This window comes from Micropterus dolomieu, linkage group LG21, assembly GCF_021292245.1.
Source record: "Micropterus dolomieu isolate WLL.071019.BEF.003 ecotype Adirondacks linkage group LG21, ASM2129224v1, whole genome shotgun sequence".
Classification (NCBI taxonomy): Eukaryota; Metazoa; Chordata; class Actinopteri; order Centrarchiformes; family Centrarchidae; genus Micropterus; species Micropterus dolomieu.
This window is the reverse complement of record NC_060170.1, coordinates 26969212-26996412: the sequence shown is the minus strand read 5'-3', so window position 1 is coordinate 26996412 and position 27201 is coordinate 26969212. Positions and strand designations below refer to the sequence as shown.

The 27201-nt window shown below is 40.7% G+C and overlaps 1 protein-coding gene across 1 annotated transcript in view; it reads left to right on the top strand.

Annotated features, from left to right (window-relative positions):
* The window catches only part of adgrv1 (adhesion G protein-coupled receptor V1), a 109229-nt gene that overhangs the window by 59987 nt on the left and 22041 nt on the right, over positions 1-27201 (top strand). The window contains exons 84-91 of the mRNA XM_046034481.1: positions 511-683; positions 887-1133; positions 1278-1417; positions 2173-2333; positions 2571-2671; positions 19044-19160; positions 23030-23208; positions 26206-26363. Of these exons, the coding sequence (XP_045890437.1) occupies positions 511-683; positions 887-1133; positions 1278-1417; positions 2173-2333; positions 2571-2671; positions 19044-19160; positions 23030-23208; positions 26206-26363 (1276 nt within the window). The remainder of the gene's footprint in view (positions 1-510; positions 684-886; positions 1134-1277; positions 1418-2172; positions 2334-2570; positions 2672-19043; positions 19161-23029; positions 23209-26205; positions 26364-27201) is intronic.

The following is a 27201-nucleotide window of genomic DNA, read 5'->3' as shown; positions in this document are numbered from 1 at the left end:
CTCAGTGTCAGAGTGTGACAGACCTTCCCTTAAGGCCATATATCACTGCAACTTCACCACTCTGACAGATCCGAGGACCAGTTTGACATCTGAAAAGGTCTCAGTTGTCACTCTATTTGATTTTAGAGTCTAGATGTTGCGCTTGCTCAGTCTCCAGACAAGCGGAGGCACTGCTGTAATTTAATATGAAAGAGTGCGCTGGGGGCAGAAGAGAGAGCAGAGACAGCAGAAATGAGGTACACAGCATGAGGAAACGTGGGAGCACAAGAGCAGGAGAAGGGAAGGCATTAATTCACTATGAAAGCTGCATAACACTGAGGCCTAAACCAAAGAAAGTGACAAATCAGGAATACATTATATCAGTGGGATAAACTTGCAAACAATAGTAGAGCAAACTGTTAATCAATGCATTGCTGCTAGACTGCAAATACAGAAAGAACTGTAAATACAGAAAGAACTGTTCTCCATCCGTCTCTCTCTCTCTGTTTATCTCTATTTCCTCTGAGACAGGTGCTTGCAGAGGCAGAGAGGACCATTTCACAACAAAGTAGCCGCAATTTGACCTATGACCTGCTGTGTGCCTTGGCCAATCCCAGCAGAGTCGACACTCGAGGCCTCAGCCACCTTGCCGAGGTGGCAGAGCGATTTGCATTCTCCCTCCTCGCGCACAGTCAATGTGAGATGTGAGTGTCCCCCCTCAAAACAGTGAAGAGTGGGAGGGAGATATGCCGCTTTAAAGTTTTATGATGTTGAATATGTTCTGAGAATTTACAGATAAACACAACCCGACCATACATGTTGCATCAAAACATTAAGGATTTTCCTTTTAATAGCAAGGTTTTCATGCTTGGTGTTACAAATGTTCTTCTTTGTGTGATTTCTCCAGAAGGGATACCATCCTGGAAACATGTCCGTATATGACCATCTCTGCCTTCCAGTGGTACCCCACACAGATCAATGGACACAAATTCAGGGGGCGTAACGCAGACTTCTTCCAGCTGCCAGATACGCTGCTGGCAGTACCAGCTGTTTCGACTGCTGACTGTAGCAACCTCAGCCAGATTCAACTGACTGAGTTTAGAACTGAACACTGGTTTCTGACCAATGGTACAACCACTGCTCTCAATGGGAAGGTAGGGAATCACTAAGACGAATTTTGTGTTTAATGTGTTTGATTAAACAGCAGGTGGCAGTATTATTCTAGTATGTAACCTAACCATTCATTTTTTAGTTCATTCCACAACTAACCTCTCTTCTCTCTTTCTGCTTATATCTAGGTATTCTCAGCCAGCCTCCAGAACAGAGGGTCACGACCCCTAGAAGATGGCAATGAGGTGGTGTATCGTATCCACTCACCTGGTCACCAAGTTAAACCAGGCCGATCTCTGTGCCTTCTCTGGAACCAGACCACTGCAAGGTAATCCACACCTATTCCGATACATGCTCAGCTATTCTATTCATGATAATATGACCATGAAAGCTTCACTGTTACCTGTTAGTATCAGTGGCTAGTTATCTCAACTAGGTGGTTTATTGCCTCTCACCTGTGTCTGTCATCCTCACACTTATTGGGTGAGTGACTGTCCAGCCTGTCAGGCTCTCTGTGGCAATCACTTCTTTCTGTTTAATATCTGCACATTCAGTCCACTGCACTCTCAGTCCTCCCACTCTGAGTCAGTTTGAGGACATTCCTGGGACATGGAATGGGACTTGGCTGGAACACGCTATTACAAGTTAGGAGTTGCTGGGCTTGGTTTGGCCGAAACACCTACTTGGACAATTTGTCCCAGGAAACAAAATGCATTAGAGAACTGAAATGGAGTGAGAGCAAAAGGTGGAGAGAAACAAAATAATTGACAAAGGTCAACGGTGCAATGTGACTCTCCCTCCCTTCCTGTCTGTTAGTTGTGCAACCGAATCCAGATCAAACATGATTATAATGTTCTGGTTTGTCACGTACAGTATCTTTGATGAAAGGAAAAGGTGACAACAGATAATGCTCAAAGACGCCAAAACGCCAGAGAGCAAATTGAACGTACACATCAGGCTAATTGCCTTTTCTTGTTATCTGCCTCACCTGTATTTTGTTATACTATGTTGTAACAGCTGTCTTCACTTGTCTGCCACTTTTCTTTCCTTGCCTTTTCCTGCATCCTCTCCTCTCTCCTCTAGCTGGTCAGCAGATGGTCGATACTGCAGGGTTGTGAAAGAGAGTGGGAACTATGTGGAATGTGCCTGTTCCCACTTGTCAATCTACACGGCCTACGCAGAGTTTGCCACTCTTGCATCCTACAACGAGGCCTTCTATGTCTCGGGATTTATCTGCATCTCAGGTACAAAACACGCTCTGTGTCTTCTCTTCTTCATATGCCACTTGTTTTCCTGTGTTTATTTGTGTTTGCCCAGCGCCTACTTGCTTTTCTCTTCAGCTTTCTCTCTGGTGTGTTCCTTTCTCAGAGTTTGATCCTCCATATTCCTCCCACATTGTTATAAATAGCCTCTGTTATATATAAATCATTTTTAATGTATCATTAATATTGGTTCCGTGTCTTCCACTTCCACCTCCTCAGGCTTTGCATTGGCCATTATGTCCCACGTGCTGTGCTCCCGTTTCCCTATGTTTGCTGCCAAACTGCTCACTCACATGATGATGAGCTGCCTTGGAACCCAGGTAATACAGCTTTGCTCAGATCCTGTGTAGTATTACACTGCTTTACCATAAAGGTCACAATGAGCACTAACACACAATGAGCAGCCTATGAATTCTTCATACTCCCACACCATCTTCAGTAGTTTCTTTGGCATTTCCATCTGTTCATATCTATAGATTATCCACATGGCCTTAAATGTAGATGGATTGGGAACCTTTGGAAATTATTATAGAGGCATTCATCTCTCTGTGCTATATGGATCAGTAGTTCACACACATTAACACAGCTGTAATGTGTGTAGTGCAACAAACATCTTCACTTTCATGATGTACAAATATTGACAAAATGTTTTTTAAAACACTCATACATTTGCTCCTTTATATTTAAATATTTTAAACATCTACTGAGAGTGCACACACATTCACACACACACACACACACATTCACACACACACACACACATATACCGTATGCTACCAAGCCTTCTTTCTAGCCACTAGACATGTCACAGGTATTTTCTTGGAAATGTGCATAGATGTGAACACACATCATCGAATGTCATTGGTTGCGTAGTTTGCGGGCCGGCGCGTCCTGACAACACAACCATGCCCCCCGCACTCTCAGCCATTAAAAACGCAAGCTGTCACATAAGCAATGAGCGAGATAGATACATGGCTGCAGGTTAGTCTCTCAGCTGGTCCCGACCATGCATGTGTTTATGTGTGCATGTGTGTGTGCGTGAGCGAGTGCGGGACTGGTAATTTTCCACTGGTCCCCCCCTCTCTTTGGTTGACAAACACGAGCCCCTACTAAAGCAGTCGTTGGGGGCTAACCACCTTGGGCTCGACCTGTTTATGGCCCAGGCAGAGCCCCTGAACCTAAAAGGGTTTTGGATGGAAAATTCCATCCTGTTCTGTTTCCTTGTTGGTACTGTATACCATGTTATGGCCTTCTCCCTTGGATGCACCTGTGTCTCAGATTGTGCTATAGTTTATAAAATATATGGGTGTGTTTCTGTGGCGTGGTTGAATTCCAGACTGTCAAAGTGAAGGCCTAACTGAATGTGTACCCTGGTATTAAGATAAGAGCCCTCTGGTCTTCTGGAAATGCTGGGAATATTTTGGAGGTAATGGTGGGCTCACAGTTTAGGATGTGCTGAACTAAAAAAGACCAACTGACATCATTGTCTCAACTTAACTATGCACTTTATCTTAGATCTGAGATGGCTAGCTAGAAACAGAATAAGCATAACTTTCTTTTTATGTAAATGCATGGGGGTGATATTTTTGCTTGTCCATTCTGTATTCCTATTGACAAACAGATAAGTAGGCCAATCAAGGAAACTGACATTGTTTCATTGTTAAACCACGCATTCATGAGGGGATGTGGACGTAATTCTAAAACATGTGGTGAATTGTGTTTGGTCCTCCTGGAAATCACAAACTAAATTTTATCCCACATCCAATGTTTTAATAGATGAGAGCTTTATTTTAGAAACTACATGAAGATGGTCCAGTAACATTTAGCGAACAGAAAGTCGTGGGTGAGCATTTGTATAAAGGGCTTTTCATATTTCCACTTTGTTTATAAGTAATGCCGTCACACCAAAACTCATACACTGGTCAGTCTGCATTCTGTTTAATTGAAGCTAAGCTTCTACAATGGGTTTAGAGGCTTTAAGATAAGTATAGCGTCTTTGTGGAAAAGCTGCTGCTGTTTTGCCTACATGTTTTACTACAAGATCCTATTATTAAATAATGAAAACAAATAAAGTAAAAATTGTCCTTGGGCTTGGGACATAGAATATTCATTTTAACTGCATTTCATGTAAACAGCACTTGTTAAAAACATCCATGTAGAGATCAGGATCATTATGTCTAACTACAAAACCAAATCACCATTAGGGTCTGTTGAAGTCTATATCTGTAAAGATTTATCTTAATCCACATCACTGTTAAACGGAGGCTTTACCTCTTGTACAGCACTAAATGGTCAATTTGGAATGAATCTCTGTTTTATATTTACAGTCAAAGGAAGTCAATAGAAGGCGAGTAGTTTTGCATTTCAGAAGGCCAAAGATCTTTGATAGAAATGGTAATTAGTGACAGACATGTCTCCTGAACTTGTGGGTTTCAGCCTTGCTCGTGCCTCACCATTGATTTGAACTGTCAGGTCCAGCACCAACCTCCTCAGACAGAAAGGGCCCTCCATCTGTGGTGGCTTGGCTCTGATTAGTCACTGGCGCTGCCCTCTGTGGGGAGAAAATTAAAGCTCCCGGTTTGATTTATTTCTCACTGCAAAAGCTACAGTCAACGAGAGAGAACAAGAAAAATACCACCATCCCTCTGTGAGAGTCTGAATTGAGAGCAGGTGGAAGAGATGGAGGTGGAGTACTATATATTATGTAGTACTTTAATTGTCTGACTGTCTTAGTATTCTGAATACCATCCTTTTCATCATCAGTTAAAAATAAAATGCACTTAGTTCCATCCCCTAAAAAATTCAGAGACATTACATTAACATTAGCTCTATTTTCAAGGAACCACTGAAAAAAGGCCACACTAGTGAGAGGGAAATGTTCCATCTCATCATCGCTGTAGTTCCATCACAACCGTTTCCCTAACTATTGATGTCATTGTGACTGACGTGTGACTTTTTACAGCTCAGTTAAAGGTTCAGAAGTTAACTTTTATAAGCATTGGTGGGGCGTCTGAGAAGACGAGTCGAAGTGAAAAGGACCAGGGCAAGGCTGTTGCTGTGGAGAGCCTTATGAGAGATGAGGTTTCAAAGGGGTTTTGGTGGGCTGGTATCCGGACACCTGCAGGGCAATAAAGAGTGGCCACCGACAATGATATAGACATCAAACCTCCTACTGAGTGGTAATAATGATTTGTCTCATCCACCATCTCAAAGGAGAGTTCTCTCACTGTAAATGACTGTGGTTTTGTGTGTGTATGTATGTGTAGGTGTGTGCACATGTCTTTGTTACATCAGAGGTTGTGCAGGGCAGTCTCTGACTCTGGCCAGCAGTTTGTCTTACCCTCAGCAAGACAACCGAAGATTGTCTGTGTAGAGTGGAAATTTACCCAGTGCATATGTACTAAGCAAGTGAACCTCACCTGGTTGTATGTGTGCATGTGCATTAATGTGCATGGGATTTGCAGGGCTCATCACACGAGCAGCAATAAAGCCCAGTTATCTTGGGCAATCAGAGGTCTGGTATGGTGAGTATGTACAGTCTATGTATGTAAATTCAAATGTACATGCAAGTTATGTCATGGAAGAAATATTTTTAAACCTGAAAATTGTATATTCTTTCAAAGAGGATCTGTGTGATTGTGATCTGATTGTTACCCTCCCAATACAGATTTTCTTTTTACCACATGTGACATTTATCTTGTGTTTCTCGAACATTTTAAGTTTATCAAAATCAAAGGCATTGCACCGTGCTTTACTCCCCAAATGTTTTGAGTTATCTTGCTATCTAACTTAGAAAGTAAAGTTTATTGTGAACGGAACAAAAACTGAATCTGAGAATTTAATTTGGACTAGAGTTCTATGTGGTCCTAAGTGAAGTAAAACCACATTGTAAACTCTTAGATCAGTATTCATATGGTCTCCAGGGAACAGATCACTGACATCATAAGCCTTTTACCAAAACATAAATCAATGACAATAGAGACAGCAAGGTCACAAAAATTATGGTTTCATTTCTCTTTTTATTTACAACCCTTTCTCTCACCGTTTCTCATCGTTCAGCTCCTTAGGCTAGTTTCAGAAAAGGGAAAGGGTATTTGCCTTGGCCAAAGAGATTCCCAACAGAGAACGGTAAAATTTCAAACAGAAAATTACATGAGATACTTTTCAGTGAAAGGTGAAGAAGTGTCAACAGTGTTATGATTATAAGATATGATTATAATGAAAGATTGACAGAATTCTTCCTCTATTTCATATAGTAAATCATATAATATTTCAGCCTGGTCAAATACAGAATGAAATTTTGGCGATATGTGTGCTTGAACACGTATCCAGGTTCTGGTGTGAAAAAGGAAAATCTAATCTCCCACTCTATTGCAAACAAAACACAATTAAATTTATCATCCATTGTAATTTATCCACATCCCAGGCAGCCATTCCCACACACTCAGTGAAGTGTTTACCCCATTGGTCCCAGTGCTTTATTTCAGTATCTGGGAGGTGTTTAGGTGATTCTTATGAAGGATTTCCTGTTCGCTCTGGGACTGGATCCAGCATTCTAGAGCCTCCCGCCTCAATCCACAAACACACACACGCACATAAACACTCACTTCTATCTCCCCCATACACCACTCACCTCCCTCACTTCCAGTCTCTGAGCAGAATAAAGGAGCTGTCTGATTGCTGCCGGAATTCCTAAAAGTTCCTGTTTGACGTCAGTATGTATGTGTACGTGGGTGGGTCGGGAGGGGATTTAGGTTTTAGACGAGCGTGCATGCAGTTTCTCAGCCCTCCAGTAAAAGGGATGTATGAATTGCGTAATCCAAGCCCTTACCGCGTCCTTGACGGCAGAACGGAAGATCAACACAAGTCTTTGTATATTGAGTGAGTGACTCTGTTTTTCCTGAGGAACTTTATCTGTTCCCATCAAGACCAATCAATCATTAAATCAATAAACAGAGAGAGTTTTTGTGTGTGTCTACTTCTCTGGTTTACGTCAGAGAATAGCTTATCGTATTCTATGCTTATCCCCACAAGTGTTTAGAAACAGAATGAGAAAGCAATTACGAATTCATTCTCCCGTCCGCTCTCAGATTCTTCTAATATGTTTTTCTCAGAAACTTCAAATAAAACGTCCCTAAAATGCGTTAACAAAAATGTTCTTTACAGTGACAATAAACAGCCAGATAAGGTATATGGCAAGTCCTTGATAATATTTGAATGTAATTCTAAGCTCTTCACTCTCTGTCAGTCTGAACTAATGGCAGGCAAGTGATGTAAGGGTATAAAGTATCAGCATTCAGGGCCTGTGTGTGTGTGTGTGTGTGTGTGTGTGTGTGTGTGTGTGTGTGTGTGTGTGTGTGTGTGTGTGTACACAGGACAGTGGAGAGGTGAAGACGGCCTATTGGGAGACTCACATTACACTCTCCTGGCTTGTCCGACGCCTCTTGCCTAGTGTTGCCCTGACTCCTCTCAATATTATCCGTCTCTGTTCAAGTCAGCAGCATCTTTCGTCCATGCAGCACTCACTGTTCATCGTGACCTTGTCTCTTTTGGCTAATGCTAGAACATGAGGCTACACTATACAAACTAATAGCGTATTTTTTGTTTCCAAATTTTCTTTCATGTCTTCATTTTTGTGCTTTACTTACTGTCTTTCTGCTCCTCTGGCTTCTTCCTTCTCGTCTCACCCAACCTTTATTTCACAAAATGACAAGTAATGTCATTGTTTCTATTTTCTGTCCCCTTTATCATCCTGGCTGCAGCTGGGCTAAGATGAGAGCTGTGACATTACAAGCTGCAAAAAGACTATCTCAGTCTGTCTCTCCCTCTCTTTCTCACTCCGTCTCTGCAAAATGGCTAGTCACATCCTGTATGATTCATCAGTTTGACCAATGACAATATTTTCTCATGTAGCTTCTCCCTAAACTTGTTACAGACGCTCCACTTACTCTCAGAGACTCACCAAACATTTGGGATGTCTGCCAGGACCATTTTCCTCAGTTTAATAACATCACCAATGGAATGACAGCTAGTCCTTAAAAGTACCCTGTGGAGTTTTCCTGTAAACACAGTTGTGTTTACATTCAGTTTTTCTCACAAGAACATATTGCGTCTATCTTTGAGGCCTATCAAATGTGTGACATTTAAAACATTTGCAAACCAGGTTTATTAATGTGTAGAAACCTGCATTGATTCCATCAAAGACAGTTAGAAGTATTTCTTATCCTCCATTTTGTTGGTATATTGCAGCAAGTGTTTTTGTTACAGTCACCACAACTAACTGTTGATCAGATGCAAGTCTTAGTGCTTGGAGAGCTTGGTTTGAAGACCATTCACTGCAAATAGACCAGCTTATTTACCACCAGTCGATTAGTTTTATGGCAAACTACACTAGCTTCTGAAGGTGGTCTGATCTAAAATTAAAAAAGATATTTCATGTGGCATGTGTTCTGTAGTCTATTTTTCATCTTTATCCAACCAGCTTTTTTGCCAGCTGGATAAGTAAAGCGCCTTGAAAGGGATACTTAACTGAGATTTACACTCATATCTGTAGACAGTCTACTGCTTGATCATGTTGCCTTATGTTGCAATAACATCAACTTCACACACTGGTTGTACATTATCCAACCATAAAATCTGCACCACGGAATTAAAAGTTCAGCTAATGTCATAGTCTTTTTATAGTTTCCTTCTGTTTGTCACGTACAACTGGACCACAGATCATACACACTTTATTTCCTCTCTTTCATGGTAATATTAAGCAATATTCAAGTAATTTATGACATCAGGTCTCAAGCACTTTCCTGACAGACTGTATTGACTATTATACAGTACATGCAAACATCAACAAATTTCATAAATGTTGTAACCTTCTCTGTAGCCCTCACCTGCGTACTGTTGCACAAATACCTTAAAGGCAACATTTTTTTCATGAATCAGTCTAGATATTTATCTAGCAAGGTGTTCAGACATTAGTCTTTTCAGGGTGACATCGTGAGGATGAAACATGCTCTCACGTATACAGTATTTCTACTAATGCGAGACATCCTTGTCAGTCCAGTTCTCTTGGGAAACAATTGACCAATAATATGAAACCGATTATGTTGAACCATTAACTCACTTTGTTAAATATTGGATAATAAGGAAATAATTCCATTTAGAGGTATAGGATATGCATTATTCATTATAAGCATTTACTGTGCTTTTGCATAGGTTACAAGCAGTTATGTTTGTGTGTCCATAGTTACTTGTCTGCCCCTGGGATTTGCTAATATCTACAAGTGCAATATAAATTGGATTAATGGTATTCGTTTTCTAGCCATCCATTGTGCAGTGGCAAACTCTGCCCTTCTGGACTCTGGAAGTTACACACTCATTTTTGCCAAATGTGTGTTGTCCTAACAGCTGGTGACCCTAGAAACACTTCTATGAACTGTCCTCTATTTCCAGAAAAAGCACAGTAAACAGGAGGCCACAGTAGCCATTCTCCCTCATCAGGGCTCTACAGTGAGCTCCTGCCTTGTCTGGTAGCTGTGAGACATGAGGCAGCACACATCCATGAGAAAATCCTACAAGCTGTCAATGCCTTGGGCAGTTAATTCTGAGGTGATGGAATATCTCAGTTAGACACACCTTTAAACACTATAACAAGTCACTGTGTTAAGTCCATAAACACAGATTCACATAAACATGAATATTTAGCTGCAATATGGATTTTTTTATCAAATTAATTTTCAAGGACTCACTCACAAATCAAGGGTTTGTATCATTTATCAGTTGCTGGCACCCCTGTCATCTTATTTTGTCATGACAGGCTCATGACTTAAATTCATAGCTTTGAATTTAAGGCCAAGTTGTAGTAAATGCACTGGCACAAATAAATCTGTTTAAAATGTAACAATAGTTATTGTTGGTCTGTGTAGAGCTGTTCTTACTAAACTCCCCCATGCTGCAGCAGGCACCTTTTACCTAATTCTGTGGAGTCATTCAGTTTGCCATCAAGGACTTTATCAAGCAGGCTGACAGGCTCAGTCACTGAGTCACTGAAGTAGGGGCCTACAGTTGTCAAAGTCCCCTGTATCCTGTTCTATTTTTGGAGTTTGACAGCTTGTATTGGCAGACCTCTGTGTGCAGAGTGGAGTGAACCTTGGAGGTTTAAAGAAGTGAAAACATGGTTTACCCTGAAGCTGATGAGGTCAGTGGTGTTGCCATTCTAGCTCGATGTTTGCACTTGTTTTCTTGGTTGGGTTGAACAAGAACAACATATTCATGTTAATGCTGTCCGTTTTGACCCATGTTGTACAGTTCATATTTAGATTGTAAAGTAATTATCTATTGAAAAGCCTTTAAAGCCATTTTTACATGCCTTGCAAACTACTACTTAGAGAAAGAGAGAGAGAGAGAATGAGTAGACTCTATGATGCCAGCTTAATGGCCTGAAATAGAAAATAAGAGCCGCGTAACTTCCTCAAATAATCAGGAAATGCTGAATGGAGGAAGGAAATGAATGAATGGTGAATGTTATTTAAATATAAGGAAATGGTGAATGTTATTTAAATATAACTATAATAAGGTATTTTATTTTCTGGCTTTTTAGCAAACTGTAATCAGTTTACTCTGTCAGTTTTTTTAATTTGCTTGAATTTAGTCTCAGTTTTATACATACAGACAGACAGACACATATCCACGCTCATTCATGTGAATATGCTCCCACACATATAACTGACACAAAGCTCCATGATGCCATAGTTATGAAATACATGCTCATGCTCGTATTAATAAATGCAAAAACATACATACATAGCATACACAGATGGCCGTATGTACCGCATACCCACTCATTGAAACCATTCCACCCTATACACAAACACACACTAAACATTCATACAGAAGTATGTAGCATGACAAGCTCTTGATCACTTTGACCTGTAGAGGTCCCTGTAGCTCCACCGCCAGAGCCAAGTTCAACAGCAGATCTAAATGAAGTGCATGATCAACACTGACTCCACTGAGCTCTCCTTTTTATGAGTAGAACTTTTTGTACACTAAGATATTGCTGCACTGATATCCAGTAGGAAATGGTTTGACCAAAATCCTCCTTTGAATGAGTTCAACTGTAGAAATGTTAAAGCTGTAAACATATTTCTCTCTTAGTATATGGAATCAAGAGGTTCTCTAGTGCAGAATAATCAAAGTAGTTTGATACAAAATTGCAGTTTTCAGTTTAATTACAACTGTAGGATTGAGCCAAAGTCTTCCAAGCATTGTGCTAATTTACTCTAAGTTTGATGTGGTATTTGAAGTGTCTGAGACAACACACAGCGTATCATAGTACAGCTGTGGCTCTGATTAATTCTAAATTACACAGTGAGGTAATAGCAATGTCTAGTGGGTTTGTGTGCGGGAGCAGCATGAATGGACCATACAGTAGTTAACTTGATCAGACCCTTCACAAATTGATTGGCTTTACAGCCTCCCACTGACTGACACTGAGAGCTGCCGCCGACCAGCCAGTTTGCACAGAAGGGAGCTCTGCTGGATCGATGGCCTGTTGGACAGCAGTGGATGAGGCTGCTTTACTGGGTCTGTGTAGGTTTCTGTAGGCTTTCTGATCAATATGATTAGACTTGGCCATCATTCTTCTGATGATCAGTTGAAGCATGAAATTTCTACCGGTCTGGAAGTGATGCAACAGGTCACCATAAAAAGCTCAGCGTGTGATTTCTTGAAAACGTGTGTAGCTTAAGTCTGTGATGTAACTCACATGGCACTGTCATTGTTATATCAGCATACTTGTGCATGTTACATACCGTTTAGTATCTGCCCACAAGGAAAGATAGCCTGTGCTATTGAGGAAGGTTTTATGCATCTAATTGAGAGTGAAAGGCTTTGGAAGCCATTAAACAAAGAAACTCCTTTCACATTTGTGAATATAACTGAACAGTGGTCATGTTTTTATGATGTTTTGCTGTGTGGTATTTCATCTATTGACCTAGAATATCATAAAGCAACTGTGTTTAATGGTCATACCATGGAAGTAGGCTGTAGAAATCTATTTGTGGGTTGGTGCACACCCATGTCATGCCACTAAAGCCCATAGGCACACACAGAGGTTTGTGGCAGAGCAAAGTAGACCCATTGAGTGTGTGTGTTTAGGGAGCTGACCTTGAGCAGCTGTGTTTTCATAGGTGTGTGTATGCACTTGAATCCGTGTGCGTGTGTCTCGTGCCTTGCAGCCCAAAGAGTTCTCTGTCTGGTCTCCAGACTTGTTCACACCAGATGTTGAGGAAGGAAATTCAAGAGGCTTCTTGAAAGTAGCCCTGTTGCGACCGAAAGCAGCTGCAGGGTTCCAGCAGCAGACACTGACTGAAGTGTGAATGGGAGAAAAGAGAGGAGGCCGGCTGGAATGCAGCTAAATGCCCTTCATGTGGGTGGTACTGCTGAGATCTTCTCTATGGGGGAGTGAGTATGAGCATTGGTCTCTGAATGAGTTTAGCATGAGCATTGGGAGGAGATGCAACAACAGCAAAAATGTCATTGGGAGTAGTTTTCATCTACATGTGCGTTCACTAAATAGAAACTGATTATGATGAGCCATATTACCGTTATATTTAGTCTTCACACCACGCAGAAAACAAGAAAAACAATCCCAATTTAAGATGCTTTACAATAAGTGTGTATATGTAAAACATGTAGTAATTGGGAATTCTTTTTAATGTAATACATTAGAAATACATGTGGAACAAGGCATTAGGTATTGTACAAAATGTTTTATTGATTATTAGCTTCCATTAACAATGACACTACTGACACTGTAACTTGTTGATGTTGATGTTTGAGCTTGTTTAAACTGCCTGCTACTGACAGTCCCATATAGCTGTGTCACACCGGATCACATCAAAACTCAGATTTATTCTGGGAATAAATCAATCATTCGCAGAATATGTGGTAGGGGCTCTTGATATGTCCCTCCCTGCTTCACAGAAGCAGGTGTTATGGTTGTTTGAATGCGAAACAGACTAAAGTGTGGGTGTTTATTTGCCAACAGCTGGCTCAGCAAGTAAGCTTCAGCCTGAGATTCAACCCAAAACACTAAGAACTTTACTTCTACACCCTGACCTTAAGTCACTTAACGTTCAAAAACACTTAACAACACTTGCATAGTATGTTATTGAAGTGTCCACTGAGGCTCAAAATATAGTTGTAGCGGCTCTGTTTATCTCAAAATGATATAAGGCACTTTGCAACAGTAAGATTTTTCCATCTCGACTGCGATGCAGCAGCTCACGCCGGGCTCGTCTGTTTTTGTCTTCACTTTTATTTTAATAACCCTACATGTCTTGTCAGCAAATGTTAAATCTCTCCTCTTTCTCCACACACGCTGGCCCACTAACCCAGCTATCAGCAATCCCTATGTGACTGGCTTCCTGCTGTTGGCTGTCCTGTGTGCTTCAGCACGTAAACAGCGGACATGCATGAACTGTTTGGCTGCAGCACGTGAGGAGACTGCTGATGCTTGCACATAAATAATAGTGTAAGGCAAGAAAAAATTACTTTTTTTGGCACTGAATAACTGGCATAATTGTACATATTTAAGTTGCCAGATTAGTGTTACTTGGTCAGCTGCGAATGAGAAGAAGTGGCGTGATTGATAGTGATGAGGAATGAAGTTGCTTGATAAGAAGGCATTGATTCAGCGAGAAAATGATGAAGGGAGTTAGGGTGTCTTGATAATCTCATATTTCTCTTTCTACCTTTCTTTCGCTTTATCTGTTTCTGAACAAAGGCAAAAGAGGAAACACCCAGGGTGCAGGCTGAGGCTGGAACCAGCTAGATCAGACCGGTAGCTGTTAGAGAGGAGGAGGAGGAAATAGAGGGGGGGTGTTGCAGGGTGGAACAGAGGATGGAGAGGGAGTTGGGGGTAGAGGAGAAGGATGGGATAAAGGAGCCTGGAGGAGGGGAGAGGTGGAAGTTGTGTTTTGGACACGAGTCTAGATGGATAGTCTAGCAGACAACTAAGGCTCCATACCCTCAATGATGTAATGCATCAGGCAGATTCTATTTTTAGCCACACTGTTACATTTAGCTACCAGTGAGCACACAGGGCTATCGATTAGCAGCAAAACACACTGGGAGGATGAGAGCTGCAACCAGCAGCGGCACAAAGTAACTGCACCAACATTTTATTAGTTTCCTGTGTGCAGATTGCTTTTGCAGCATATATCTTCTTTATTATACCTTATAAGCAAACAGTCGTGCCCTTTATTTGGTGCAGGCAGCTTTATTCAGGTTTTTACGGTATGGTGCTTCTAATGCTTCTTACATGTTTCTGTTCTCTTGAGATTTGAGATTTTATTTATTTATCATTTACTGCTGCTGAGCTATGGTTGGAAAATAAGCTATTTATTTCTTTCAGACCTGTTTATCATATCAAAGGGAGGTTGAATCTTGTCTAAAGAACAGTAGATCTGGAACAAAAACAACAACAAAAAACGTGAACTGCCAGTCTCCTGGGTGCTTCAGGGACACAAAACATAGGGGATGTCTCTGATTGGACACATAGCCTAGGAGAAGGACCAGTAATTCAGGCTTAAAGCCATGGGCCTGATGACAAGGCCACAAAAACATTCTGCAGAAGAAAAGCTGCTTTGTTTTTCAACTTTTTATATGTATTCTCAAAGACCTTGTCATGGCGTGTCTCCTACAGTAATATCTCCCTTATGATATAATGTCTTACTTTCTCTCCCTCATTTGCTCTCGGGTAATTTCCTGGGTGTTGTGGACAAAATCACATGTGAGTGAGACAGCATCTTTATATGTAATCTTTGCACAACAGGGCAATAACTTAGTTGTATTCAGGCATAATGTGTGTTGGCTCTGGTGGTTCCTGTTTTTCCAGACACGAAAGCACGCACATAACAAACAATGCACTGACATGACTTGTAATTTGAGTCCTGCTGCACCTCACAGTCTGCTTTTAGGGCTATAAGGCCTGAGGGTTTAATCAGGTCAGCTCCTGGTGATTTACACAAAGGAGAAGTAGGCTTGAGGACAAAGGACAGAGCAGTAGATAGGGCTCTAATAAACCCACAGCTGTCACCTACCCACCATTCTAACCTGTAGCAGGTCATAATTACTACAGTGCTAAAATATACCAATTTTATTTTCACAGTTGACTGGACAATGGCAACATGTGTAACTGTTACCTCCATACCTACTTAATCTCAACTAAGAAGCCTCCACAAAGGTCCATATAACACTTGCTTGAATTATAGCAATCTCTTTATGTGTCGTCTCTTCAGTGAGATTCAAGTAACAGGTATAGGAATTACGCAATCAAAGAACAAATGGATATAGTTTGGGTTTTTGTCCAAGATAGCCCCTCCATCCTCACAGGTAACTATACTATATATAACAGAGGCAGTTGCTTAAATGTTCCAGCAGAGTAAATTAGGTGTTTGCATGTCAGTACTGATAATGTATAAAAACACTGACAATTGCCCTGAGGATCAGTCTGCTCTGTCATGAAACCGTATTGATTCCCTTTTGCCCCCATACCACTTCCCCCTCTTCTGTTTTACTCTGTGTGTTTCGTGCCATTTAGCATTCCTAGTGTTAGAAATTCAGTTTGTTTGTCCTAAATGTAATTAGTTCCCTATAGTGCCCCTTATCTCTGTCACACCCTATTTCTCATGCTAGTTTCAGAATAGAGATTGTCTTCGCTGGTGTAGTTTCATTACATGTTCTAGTTTATGCCAGGCTCAGATTACAGGATGTCTGGCATTATTTCTTCCTCCAAGGATCCGAAGTTCTGTTTCCTGTGTTTATTTGGAGGCTTGTTTTTAGCCTCCAATGTAAATTGGTTCCTGTGTCAGCCAGTGTTTCTAGGCAGATAACGCTACCCTTCAATACACATTGCCCCAGTTAATGGCAACAGCAGTCTTACTTGTCTATTTACAGAAAACATAATGGCTCAGTTGAAAAAGTTCACTCAGACCTACACTGCACAGTGTATATGTGTCTATACAGCCTCCCCTTCAATGTTACATAAAAGAAAATAAGCCATGTAGAAACACCGTATGTACTTTAGTGGTTCAGATCTTTATACAGTTTAATGCCCTGACCTGTTATTTTAGTCATATGGCATGAAGTATGATATGTTAGCCAGACCCTAGTGAGCAGCAATAGAGTATTATGTAGTTGACACAAAAGCAATAAAAGGTTAGATCAAGTTCCTGTCAGTGTGCTTGTGTTGCGTGTGTACCAGTCATTACTTAATTTAGGGTCTTTTGAAAATGCAGATGCTAGCTCTAATGAAATCAAATCTTTATGGTACACACCTTGTTACCTGTTGACTCACGCAGACTGGTTCACCATACCTGTTTACCTGGTTTCAATCCTTGACCTGAGCCAGGTAGTTCCTAGCTCAGCTCCATGGAGGACACAAACACATTGGCACATAAACATGTTGTGGGCAGCCACCGGTCTGTTCACACCACTGCTTGCACGCACTCTTTTCAGCCCTTTGCCCTCCTTCCCTATAAGGTCATTTCTCACAACCTGTTATGTCATCGTTTCAACTCAGGTCAGTAGTTTCAGTGGTTCAATGGTTATCCCTGTGGCTATTAGGGTTTGTCACGAAAGGCTACATTAAATTTGTGCCGGTTTGTTGCTCAAAGCTGTGGCATGTTAAGACTTGTGTTACTAGTGTTTGATTTTTGACGATATTGTCGCATTTGCTGTAGATCCAACCAAATATCGTTTAAATCACCCCAAATAATCATTAACAAGGATGAGATGAGCCAAAGTGATCCACAGGCCCCTAACGCACCCCCTGATAATATATCACACTCCACTTCCATGTGTGCCCTTGGTGCACACAGCCACAAAAATACCTAAAGGGCGCTGCCACTCCCTTTGTGCATGCCCCACTCTTGACTGTGCCCCACGCTTGATTTCACAAAATTAAATCCTTTTGTGTTAAACAAACATGCGTGTCTGTACTGCATGTTCGCTTATGATTATGTGTCTAGCGTCCTGCAGTTGATTTAGCATTTCTCGCTTGGTAGTTCCCCATTGTTTTGCTTTTGAGAGGATGGATGGTGTGTCATACTGTGCCTTTGGCCAGATGAAGCTAACTCTCTGCCAAAAACACACAACCCCGCCGCATAATCTTTGTTCCCATAAGCTACCTGAACAGCTTCTCCACTCAGGCACGATTCCAGGCAGTTCAGGCACGAGTTTCCTTCCTCTTCCATCCCTCCCACTCACACCCTGCAGGGCTTGGAGCATGGATGGGAAACTGACTCATGATTCTTATGTCTTTTTTAAAAAGGCCATGACTTTTCCCCTTACTCAACAGGAGGATGCAGGCAGGGTTAGTAAGAGCTGGAAAATCCAGGAGTGTTTTTTTAGGATTTTCCCTATGGGTGTGCAAAATGTAAGAAAATAGGACAGAGGGAAAAAAAGACAGAAAATTCACTTGAAGAGAAAGCCTGTAGAGAAGCAGGCCATAGAGACTGCCTTGCTAAGCAAATTAGCCAAAACAAGGTGGTACCAACAGAATACATTAGCTTGTTTTGGAGACATAAAGAACTCACCTCGTCTGTCTTCAGAATCATGTGCTTGGCTTTTCTTAAGTCATATTAAATGACTCTTGAGGTAACAGATGTGATTACTGTATGTGTAGGATAAAGAGACACAGAGCTGTTACGACACTATTTAATAATCACAACAAAATATACTCAGTGTTAAGCAGATTTTTTTTCTAACCTGAAGCTGTGTCTGCTACTATATGTCCCTGAATGCTCAGTGTCATGAATATAATGTAAGTAACATTTGACACCAGGTTACCACATCCATCGTCTCCTGCTCTCTTCCATTCACTGTCTCTGGTCCATGGCACTGGCAGAAGGCCGACAAGCTGCAGGTTATGTAACAGTCGTCCGGCTGCATTGGCACCATTCTCTGTCAGTGCTTGAGGTTAATGAAGCTTTCTGATGGACAGCAGAGCAGCAGGATTTTCTGCTGCCCTCATGGGTTTTCCACCTCCAATGTTACAAATTGAATTTTGGCCCTGATGCATTCCCACCTACAAAACTCTCTCTCTCTCTCACACGCACACACACACACACACACACACACACACACACACACTAACCACAAACTGTTTTCTGCTGTGATTCTGCATTGCCCTTTATTCCATTATTTAGAGAAGTGTTACACCCAAGTGGAAGTTCTTATTTTTATGAAAGGAACATATTGGTGGTTTAAATTTTGTTGATGTTTTTATTTTTGCTCCTGCCTGTATAGCTTGCTGCATGGTGATGTAACAGGTCTGCAGGATAGGATGCCCCGCTTAAGGAGGGGGGCTATCTGAATCCTTCTGTCTCCTTTAAAAATGAATATGTATAGGAATATATATATATATATAATGTATATGTACTATGAAATAAGCAATAAATCGCCTCATGCGCAATATGACCGGCTGACACTGCAAGGAGTACTGCACCTGTGTGTATCGCATTGTCACCATGCTCTCTAGAAAGAGCAAATTATGTTCATGCAGTGATTCCCATAAAAGCCTGCTGCTGCTGCTGCTGCTGCTGCTTCCTAGGCGATAGGATGAAAGGCTCATTTACACACAATGGTAATGGTGATATTAAAGTTGTCTTTTTCACTCTTTCTCTACAGATGTGTTTCCTGGTGTCAGCTTTCCATGGCCGAATGTTTTCAGAGGACAGCTGTGCCACTCTGGCGCTCTTCTCTCACTATTTCCACCTCAGTCAGTTCTTTTGGATGCTCATCCAGGTAACAGCAAGAAGAAGCAACACTGGACACCCTTGACTCTACATAGCAACTAATAAACGTACCCTCCTTATTGCATTAAACCAATTGTTTTTGCAGTAATTGTTGCCATACAGCTAAATCTTATTATATTGTTAATATGTCACTGTAGTGTTTTGCAGTTAATCTGAACATCACTTTTGTTATCAGATATGATTATAATATAATTTATATATATGGGCCCTATAAGTAAAACCCCCTTTTCTTCTGCTTATTTTCCTCATGACTTGGCATCAACAGGTTTCCTATTCTTTCTTTTGTCTTTTGTTCCTTACATAAAGCATGTGTTTTTTACGTAATAACTAGTGAAACTTAATTCCCCCACTACGTGGGCTTAGGCAGGTTTTGATTGGGGGTAAGATGAATGTACCAGAAAGCTGCATGACATGATCTTTGACCCTGGACTGGTACCACTTAGTAACACCTCTCCCCCTCCTTCTTGACCATCTGCCCTCTGTTTCTTTCTTTCTTTCTTTTTTCTTGTCTTTTTCTTTTTTATAGAACTGCCAAGAACAAAGCCTGGCAGGCAAAGTCCCACCTTGCAGCTTAACATGTGCACATGATGAAGATATTAAGGCTAGATTTATACTTCATTGCTGCTTAAACACCAAAATACTGCACTTATTAATCTGTTAATGTTTATACAATTAAATACATCAGATTTATGCCACACACAAAGCCAAAAAAGATTATGATTTTTAGGTGCAGTGTAAATCTCGCCTAAGACCATTTTAATCCTTCAGAGAGACTATATATGACTTGTGGCCTGCTGATAGAGCACAGGAATGTGGTAAACATGGGCCGGAATACATCAGGCTCTCTAGAGAGGAACGCTGCCCCAGGGATAGACCCTTTACCTCAGCTGATCTGCCTCCAAATCCTGCCCTGCAGTGAAACAATTACTTTAAAATAACTCCTTGTACATTTGTTTAGGATTTTGACAACTTAAAAATACACTGACCTTAACTAGGACAGCATGGTTTAGTTTTTAGAACGGACTGCAAACCAACTTATATTCACTGGGTTGTGGCTGACTGTGTTGTGAAAACAGTAATGAAAGCTCAGGCCCAAATAATATTTCACATTTTAAGGTGGAAAATGGGATCCATTGTCATCATGACTCAAAATCTCATAAAACTGTCATTCTGTGTCCAACCATGATTTAGATATTAAGAATGTGTACAAGTAATTTAGGCTGGGTTAAAATGAGGTCCACCACATAAATATGGGAAGCAGACCAGTATACTGAGGAGACCTGTCCCCAAGTGAACTTTCTTATGTAACTTTTTTTCCATCACGGCTCAATTTTTTTTCCAACTTGTGACGTTTGTAAGTGAACGTAATCGTTGTTTATGTAGTGGATATAATCTTCCCTGGCACATACGTTATTATTGATGGAGTATTATAAGATTAGACCTTTGAATAAACTGGATGTATGCAGTGTTTTTGTCACATCAAAATGTTTAACAGACGCCCTCTGAGATATCTTAAGGGATAAAGGTTCACACCAAAGGCTTTCTCTTGGCTTATGAAGTGTTAGAATTTGGATGACGAAAATTGGCAGTGAGATAAAATGTGTTTTGACGTTAAAGTGGGTTTGACACAGTGTAATGGTTGTAGTAAGTTGTACAATGGAAGTAATTAGTATGGTAGTAGAGCTGATACGGTCTAATGGAGAAAACCTAAACCATGATTTACCCCAGAAGGAGCTCAAAGGCTTTGAGAAGAAAAAAAATCACTTAGGATTTTCAGTTTTTTATTCAGTCATTCACTCACTCGGTCACTCACTCACACACTGACTCACTTACAGAGATTTACTTTTTCTTACATTACCCATGTTCTGTAACACCCCTGCCAGAAAGGTCCTCATTTCTTCATTGTCAGCAACAATAGTAGCTGACAATGAAAATACTGCTGCATCTCTGGATTTCATTGATGTGCAGCACTAGAACCCATCTGTCCTCACCGACGTCTCAGTATCGACCCCAGTGTTGTGTCACCACAAATTTTCCCCCCCTATCAGGTAGCTGATTTCAGCTAAGTGGCTGATATGAGTGGGCGCCAGCAACCCATCTCAGACCATGAAGAAGACTTTAAATCAATAACTGCATTGTGTGTGGGTGTGTGTGGGTGAGGATGTGCACACCCAATAGTTGGTGAGGAGATTGTGCGCTGACTTAATGCCAAAAATCACTATTCAAGCCAGCTTTTTCTTGACTGCAGAGGCTTGCAGAGTCAACCTCAGCTCACTGAGAAACTGCATAATATTACATAACAATACTGTACAGCTCTGGCCTACAGTGTATTTCTACCCTGTTCCACTGTACTAGTTGTTAGTCAGACAAACAGCCAGTGCCAGTTTCACATTTTTGTAGTTAGGTAGTTAGTTGCTAGTAGACAAATGTATTAAATTTTGACCGTGTGTTTACCAGTGGCCATGTCGTCGGACATACGGTGCAACTGCTTCAATCACACTTAAAGGATCTGTTAACCCTTAATTACGATAAATTACTTACTTTCTGTGATATCCAGCAATGTAGATAGTTTCAGTTTTATTTGTCAAGCTGTTGAGATATTGTCTCTGAGTTTCTGCTGTCACCCTAATGCAGTCTAAATACAAAACAAAACCAAAATGATTTGCATGTCTAGATACCACTATATGTCAGAAAAGTTGTTGTTTTTGTAATTTGGTTGATCCAACCCTTTAAACAGTCCATGCATGTGACAAAACCATAACCAATCATCAAGCCAGCTAGTCAGCAAGCATTTTGATTTGTATTCCAATCATTTAACCTGGTAACCCATTGCTTTGTTCTTAGGCTACAGTATCAACAGACACTGCAGAGGCAACAGCTCAGCACAAAGTTACCCATAATCCTTTTATTGTACCTCAATAACTCCATCATGCTCACAGTCAAGGAAAGGTTCTTCAATCTACACCGACATCACGCTATTGTCTCAGCGCATTGCAGTCGAGCTGTTACACAACTGGACTGGTTGTGTAAGTAATTATACACTATGGTTATGATTGTGGGGGAGACACAGGTTATCTAAAGGGGAGGTTAGCATCCCTTAACCTCCTGTCATTAGTTACATCAGTGTTCACAGACAGATGGACAGCCATAACCACCCTCAGCTGTTATTCATGATAGCTGTTGAGCTGTTGCGCAAATGTTTATCTCTCTAAACTGAAGAAGGGACTTTTAATTGCTTTGCTGATAATTCCTAAATATTTGTTTCCTTTTTAAATTAACGTTAAATCTTTATAGTCTCTAAAAAGTTTGGTCTAAATGAGGCTAGGTGGAGTAAAGGTCATCAATTTGTAGCACAGAAGTTGGAGAGTTACTGTGTTTTGCCTCTGAGCTTGACTTTAAAACTTAACCTTTGCAATTTGGTTTTCACTGGTGCAGTGGTTTAAAACTGTCTGAAATATATGCAATTGTCTGCTGAGGTCTTTACACAGGGATAAGACATTGTGTCTGTGTGTAACCAACAGGTGTTCAGAAAAGCTGCTTATGTAACAATGCAGGACTTAGTGTATCAGATGGATGACACTATCAAAGCCTGCTAGATTACAAAGCAAACATAGCTATTGTGGGTGCAGTACAAATGTGATTGTATGTGTGCGTTTAGTACTTCACTCACAACGAAGATCAAATGTCCTCACAGGCAAAGACAAAATAAATAATTTATGCCTTTCCTCACAACACTATTTGGCTCCTATAAGTTTAAGAGAAATATTAGTCTATTAAGGTGTCACTTGTGTAAGCACATAACTGTTTTTCTCTTCCCAGTCCTGTACACAAGTTCTTTTCTCAAACTGTGCCCCCCAGGCGGTGAACTTCTGGCAAGTGCTGGTGATGAATGACGAGCACACAGACCGTCAATATCTGCTCTACTTCCTGTTGGGCTGGGGACTTCCTGCTCTGGTCATCATTGTCTTGGTCATCGTCTTGCTTGGCGGCTTTGGATGGACCATACACTCTGTATACGGACTGGTGCAAGGAGACGTGTGAGTGGACAGTGCAAAACACATGCATATACAAGTGGCCTTAAGAACTGATAACAACTGTAATTTGTTTTCATAAGAGTGTGTTTTTTAAACCAGCCTGAGTCAGTCGTGGTGACTTCAGTTTCTTTTTTAAACTTAGGTAAATTCCACTTCAGGCAAGAGTACAAACATAAAAAACACCTGAGCCAGTGACATCATGTGAGGAGGTAGCTTGCCCAATCAACTGATTGTTTCTCCCCACGTCAAAACTTTACCTTGGAGGTGGAGGCTGTCACACAGCAAGAAGCGAGAAACCTTAAATGACCCATATACTATGCGGCTGTGTGTGTGTGTGTGTGTGTGTGTGTGTGTGTGTGTGTGTGTGAGAGTGAGAGAGAGAGAACTAAAAATAACCGCTCATCATCTTGTCACGAATGAGGAGTTCTTTCCCAGCTTCTGTCCCATCAGGACAAGGGTGTTTATGTTGAAGTGTATGTGTGTGTTTGTGAGTGTGTGTGTAGTAATTGCAAAAGTAAACTTTCTACAGGGCAACGTATGTGCTTGAGTTGCCGTCTTTCGTGTGTGATCAAGGGTGCGTAACAGGGGAAGTCAAATAGTGATTAAGTTCGAACTCTTAAATCCCGTCCAAAATTAGCCAGTGGTCTTAGGTGTGGCTGTTATCCTTGGGGTCTCGTGTGAGTGCGTGTTTCCTGTGGGTGGGTATATGTGAGACAGTGAGGGTATACATGAGCGATTCAAGGACACAGAAGAGTATTCAGTTCCCCTGGAAGCGTACCTTCCTCTTTGAGGCAGAGGACGATGAGGCAGAACAGGCCTTGTTTTCTCAGTTCAAGCTGTCTCAGTTTCACCGTGCCTGTGTGTAAAAAGGTGTCAAGCTCGGACTTTGCATCAGTGAGCATTTTTGTGTCATATATATTGTATTTGTGTTGTAATTGTATGTGTTTATGTCATATAGTATATTCTAAAACCTTTTGTTTACAACTTTCAGTATAAGGTCTTTTTATAGTACTTTTATAGTCTACAAGTAGATCCATGTTGGACTCGATAGCTACAGGAATATAGAAGTATGTCGCTCTATTGGATTTCTCCAGAATCACATACCCCACCTTTAAATCACAGATCTCCATTTTTCTCCCTGTTTATGTCATGATTCCATATTTTTGTTATAGTCAAGTTTTTCCTTCATCCAGCTGGGTCTCACATTGTGTGGTTGAGAGCTCCTGGAACTTTCTTAAATTTAATAGACCTGTCTTTAAATTCAAGTGTGAATAAAACAGAAACTGTGAACATAAAAGCAGGAGACGAATAAATTATGATAGAGTCTTGTAAGCTTTTCATCCTGTTCAGCTGCGTCATGTTTTGCCCCCCCCTGTTCTAATTTTAGATGTTGAGTATCATGTTGTTGTTTTAATGGCTAATTTAACATCTGGCAAAGGAACAACAGTTGAAAATGAGCCTTTTGTAAAGCACTGTACATTGATGTTGATCAATATGCATTGTGAAAACACCTGAAAATATATAAATAAATAATTAATAGATAATTATTAGGCAGGTTTATTGATATTTAACTATCTAAATGTTTTTTTTAATTGTATGATATAGATAGAAAATGAGATATATATAGATAGAATACTTACAATGTTGGCACACTTGTATTTATTGAATTTCATGTCAGTTACAGTATTTAGTCATCTCTCACTTATTATTACCTTTCTATTAGGTGTTCCTTAAACAAGGCCCTGTACTTCAGTGACCCACAACCTCTACGACCTATAAAAAAGAAAATCCCAGCAGCATTTCAATGGAAATCCCCCCATAAAAGGCATTGCTCACTTTATTTCTTCTTTCTCAAACCATGATGTTGGTGAAATGGGACCCTTGGTAATGTTGTCTATATTCACTACATTTCACATTCCTCTCACAAGGCCACAGCGGTACAAATATCCATATTCCAGTGTGTTTGCACTCTCATAGTCAGGCTGTCTTGCTGGGACAGGGTGATGCAATGCTTTATTTGGCATACCTCATGTTGTGTTATGACTAGCATAACCACAATTATTTCTCTGCGATTTCTCAAGTCTGCGGTGAGTCTCAAGTCTGCTATCTGTTTTACATGCTCCCACCAAACCAGGGGCTGAGCTTGTTGTGTGAAAAGGACAAAGTCACACAAGTGTTCTGATAGTTGTTTGGCAGTTACAGTTTATATGAGGATGTTGACTTTCCCAGAGAAAAATCATTCACTTATGAGATTTCCCAGGAAGACAACAGAGAGACAGACAAATAGATAAAAACTAGACAAATTGTAGGGATAAGTTACTTGATCGTATTTTTTTAAAACAGGAAGCTTTAATAAAGAATTCCACTTTTTCAAGAAGTAAGCTTTCTTTTGACCTTTTATTATTTCTCTTAAGCCTGAAATCCAGTTTGTCCCCAAATAAATTCAAAAGTCTTTCCTTCGGCTGTTAGGCTGGATCAGCAGATGAACTCACATAACCACTCCACGTTTATCTCCCTTTCAAAGCAGGAAACAAATGTAACGTGTTGTTTGTGCTTTGAAATGTTCTCTCATCCTTTAAATAGAAAAACACTTTTAAGCGTCTTTGGCCTTAGATATTATCCCGCTGTAGCTGCAGGGGGACCTGGTTGTTCAGAAGATTTAAAAACATACGTATTTTGCTGCTGAGGGCAAAAGCTGCTGTTGAGCAAGAGTGTTGTGAGTCTTAGGCAGACTCAGAGGTCTCACAGGCCAGATCCTGTTTGTGAAACTTGAAGGAACAAGGGCTTAACTTGAGTAAATGTAGAGCAATATATGCATGTAATATGTTTCTGTTTTCTAGGGCTTACCTTTGAGCAGAACACACTCTTTACTTAATGCTTTTTAGCACAACTTCCACCACTCTGTCTTTCCATTTCTCTTCTTTTCGAGTACATTCTGCTTCTTTCTACATACGCTGAAACAAAACTAATCACTCACATTTCTGAATGACCCTCCTCTAGATGCTTCATCCCGAACATCTACGCAGCTCTGTGCACGGCGGTGCTGGTGCCACTCATCTGTCTGGTTGCGGTGGTGGTCGTATTCATCCACGCCTACCAGGTCACTCAGCAGTGGAAGAACTACGACGACATTTACCGCGGACGAACCAACAGCACAGGTACCCAACAAACCTCCAAATACATAAACATATACACAAACACTCCAATAAATGTTGTCATACATAAGCACGGATTATGTGCACTCTTGTGCTTCTACTTTAAAAGGCAAAAATATGTGTGCACATAAAAAGATAAAGTTGCTTACGTACACAATCACGCAATTTTTCACTCTGCACACATAACACCACAAAAACAAATAACCTGCTGCCAGGATGCCCTCAGGAAATAGACTGCATCCACCCCTATTTTTGTCTAAAGGTTTCAGCCTCTATTTTTGCTCAGCTTACAGGCTCTGTCTCTGTTTGGTCTGTGTATACCAAATGGATTCATGATACAGGAACAAAACATTAGCAATACCTGCTTTTCCGACTGAAATAATAATAATGCTGACAGTCACATTTTTATTCAGCTAATTCAACTTAATGGAATGACACAGTTTAAAGCAAAGTAGTTTAAAGTATAATGGTAGAAAAGTGTTTTATACACTCTGATGTTCTTTGGGTTAATATGGCAACTTTAAAACCTGTCTACGACACTGTTTCATGTTTCATTGCATATTTAGGATCATTTAAAGCACTGAATGCACTCAAAGGAGTTTTGTAAGGTGTGTGGTAAAAAAACATGTGCTTTATGTAATGTTCTTGTTTACAGAGAAATAACCGTCATGGAATTATGGTCAGTATGAATCAGTGGCATTTATTTAGCGCAGTCAGTCACTTCGTCCGCACATGAAGATCCTAACCAAACCACTTTAGTCCCTCAGTATCATGGCTGTAATCAGTGGCCATCGGTGAGAATCAGCAGGCTTTAGCTTGTTTTGCTCAGTCAAGGCCCTCC